This window comes from Syngnathus leptorhynchus, chromosome 10, assembly GCF_054491065.1.
Source record: "Syngnathus leptorhynchus isolate UIUO chromosome 10, UIUO_Slep, whole genome shotgun sequence".
NCBI lineage: Eukaryota > Metazoa > Chordata > Actinopteri > Syngnathiformes > Syngnathidae > Syngnathus > Syngnathus leptorhynchus.
In genome coordinates, this window is record NC_141204.1 from 1,221,993 (window position 1) to 1,224,894 (window position 2,902).

The 2,902-nt window shown below is 44.9% G+C and overlaps 1 protein-coding gene across 1 annotated transcript; it reads left to right on the top strand.

Moving 5' to 3' along the window:
* Positions 1-283: 283 nt before the first annotated feature.
* pex13 (peroxisomal biogenesis factor 13) lies at positions 284-2,600 on the top strand. Its single transcript, XM_085922151.1, has 4 exons — positions 284-437; positions 888-1,585; positions 1,651-1,773; positions 1,916-2,600. The coding sequence occupies exons 1-4, from the start codon at positions 364-366 to the stop codon at positions 2,215-2,217; spliced, it is 1,197 nt and encodes a 398-aa protein (XP_085778277.1). The 5' UTR covers positions 284-363; the 3' UTR covers positions 2,218-2,600.
* The last annotated feature ends 302 nt before the right edge of the window (positions 2,601-2,902 follow it).

Consider the following 2,902-nt stretch of genomic DNA (forward strand, 5'->3'; position numbering starts at 1 on the left):
CTATCTATCTATCTATCTATCTATCTATCTATCTATCTATCTATCTAATCATCATTTCCTCTACAATAGCGCCCTCTGCTGGGACAAATGTTGCAGCACATTTCATGTTTGCACCTCTCCCCGAAGTGCAGCATGGAAATGAGAGTAAAAACACAGACTACTTGTACCACACATACTGGCAAATACTCTAATAAAATTTATATTAAAATATATTTTAAAATCTCTTCTACAACTTCACAAGTTCCAATTGGTGAGATTTAGAAATTTACGAGGACAACTGGAAGACATCACGAGAGGCGTTCAGGGGCGTTTGGTGTAAAACGACTGTGGTTATTTTTGACAGCGTCGAGCCATTTTTGTGCGATGGACTCGCAACCGCCACCAAAACCGTGGGAACGGCGGATTCCCGGGACTATGGGTCCACCAATAAATTACAGGTAAATATATGGAGCACTTTGCTCTTGTAATATTTCGTTTGTTGTTGACATTTGTCGATGTAATCGTAGTAGCCAGATGCTAACTAGCTATGCTAAAATCCGAGTTCGATAGCCATGTAAGTTTCTACGCTAGGCGGGCTTGTGAATTGTGAAATGATTATAAACACTCCTCTTTATATCTTTATTATTGTTTTGCTCACTCAGTAGCCTGGCCTATAGTCCTGCCATGGCCTTCCAAACAATATGTTTTGCTCCCCAAGATCAATATTTGTCAACAGTATTCAACAACATAATGTTATTGTGGTTCCACTCGAATATGTTTTAATTAACATTGTCAGCTATTCGTTCGTCATCGAATACTAAAGCAATAGTACACCAATAGATTAGCCTTTGCAGATTAGACAATTTATTTCAACAAATGCATTCAAATCTGTTCTTATCACCAAACAGGTCTACAGACTTTGGAGCATCTGCAGGACGCTCTATTGGCCCTCCCGTGCTGACCAGAGTTGCACCTCCACTGCCCCCACGTCCCGTGCAGCAGTCCTACCGTCCATCTTACAGCTCCTTCACCTCCTCTTACAGCCCCTACGGGAGCTCCATCTACGGGGGCTACAGCCCCTACAGTCCTTACAGCGGCGGCTACGGCCTGGGAGGTTACAGTCGCTTCCCGCACGCGGAGGACGCCGCCCCCAGTCGCTTCGTGCAACAGGCGGAGGAAAGCAGCCGCGGTGCTTTCCAGTCCATCGAAAGCATCGTCCACGCCTTCTCCTCGGTCAGCATGATGCTGGACGCCACCTTTTCGGCCGTCTATAACAGCTTTCGTGCCGTGCTGGACGTGGCCAACCACCTGACGCGATTACGTGCCCATCTCACCAGGGTTTTGTCAGCCTTTGCGCTGGTGCGCACTTTAAGATACCTCTACCGACGTTTACAGAGACTGCTAGGTCGGGGGTCCGCCGCGGAGGTTGAGGATTTATGGGCAGACAGCGCAAGCGACGCCCTGGCAGCACCCAGAGGCCGAGGAACGGGAACGGACGATCAGACCGTTAAGTCGTGGCCGATCTTTTTGTTTTTTGCCGTGGTCCTGGGTGGACCCTACCTCATTTGGAAACTGCTGAGCTCTGCCACTGGCTCCGAAGATAGAGGTGAGATTTCTTTATTTGACATAAAAGACATGTGCCCGGAAAGTCATATGTGTCTTGTCTTGCAGCTACTAATTGGGCCAATGGAGAGGACGACCATGTTGTGGCAAGAGCAGAGTACGACTTTTCAGCCTCATCCGAAGAGGAGATTTCTTTCCGGGCCGGCGACATGCTCAACCTGGCACCAAAAGGTGTGTATAGAAAAGTCGGACAAAGCGTCTTAACTATTTTTTTGGTTTGGAAGGATCCCATTTGAATCCGGGGTACTTGATTTTATTCAGCTTTGATTATTTTGAGACTTTTTGACAAGTGCTCTCCTTACCTCATGTTCAGAACAACAGCCGCGTGTGAGGGGCTGGCTGCTGGCCAGCCTGGACGGTCCGACGACAGGCCTCGTCCCCGCCAACTACGTCAAGATCCTCGGCAAGAGGAGAGGCCACAAGCAGGCGGAGATGGAAAGGCTGGCTCGGGTGCAGGAAGAGAACTCCCAGACTGCCCTGGCCACAAATGTCAATTCTTCACCCGAGGAGTTGTTGGAGTCTGCCTTCAAAGAAACACCGACGTCCGCCAGTGTGGGACTTTCAAATTGCAATTCCGACACGGTGGTTAACGTCTCGGAAAAAAATGACCTGTGAATCTTCCTGTTTGTTTGAACATACCTGTAGGCAAGTCCATTTTAGTAATGACTCATTTTGACTGTTTGAATGTACCCGTTGGATGATTAACAGTAAAATTAGTTTGTGAAAATATTTCAGTAAGGCTCATGACATACATTTTTGTGTTTCTTTGTAATTGCTTAGAACATTCTTGGACAATTATAATGAAATATGTATGTATTGTAATTTGTATGAAGTTATTTGTATTATTCTGTATTTTATCACGGTTAATCTAAAATCATGTGGGTTAGATTGTGTGTGTTCATAATGAGAGGAAGCTGACTTTTACTGCTTCTCAAAATACAATAGTAGTGTAAATACATTCTAATATTATTTTGTCAAATAAATCCATTGATACATTCTTTTGCCTAGATGGTCTTATTTTTCCAAGGTATCACATTTACCTGGCACCAGTAACCTTCGTCTCTTAGCAACGGGACGCTTTGGGTTTACAACTTGAGCGAATGGATCAAATAAAACGTCTTTAACATTTGCATGATTTATAGCCAAGCTGTGATATTAGAATAGGTTTTCTATCGACGCGTTTTCGTATGGTGAATATGTTTTATGTCATTTTGGGGGGTGTTACGGAGGTTAAACTTGGGAGAGTTAGTGGAGCGTTCAGAATACAAAGATTTGAAATTACGAGGGTCTTTGAAAGCAC

Coding starts and splice junctions, on each gene's coding strand:
- pex13 (XM_085922151.1), top strand. CDS start 364: ATGGACTCGCAACCGCCACCAAAACCGTGGGAACGGCGGATTCCCGGG. Junction 438..887: donor GGTCCACCAATAAATTACAG/GTAAATATATGG, acceptor ATCACCAAACAG/GTCTACAGACTTTGGAGCAT. Junction 1,586..1,650: donor CACTGGCTCCGAAGATAGAG/GTGAGATTTCTT, acceptor CTTGTCTTGCAG/CTACTAATTGGGCCAATGGA.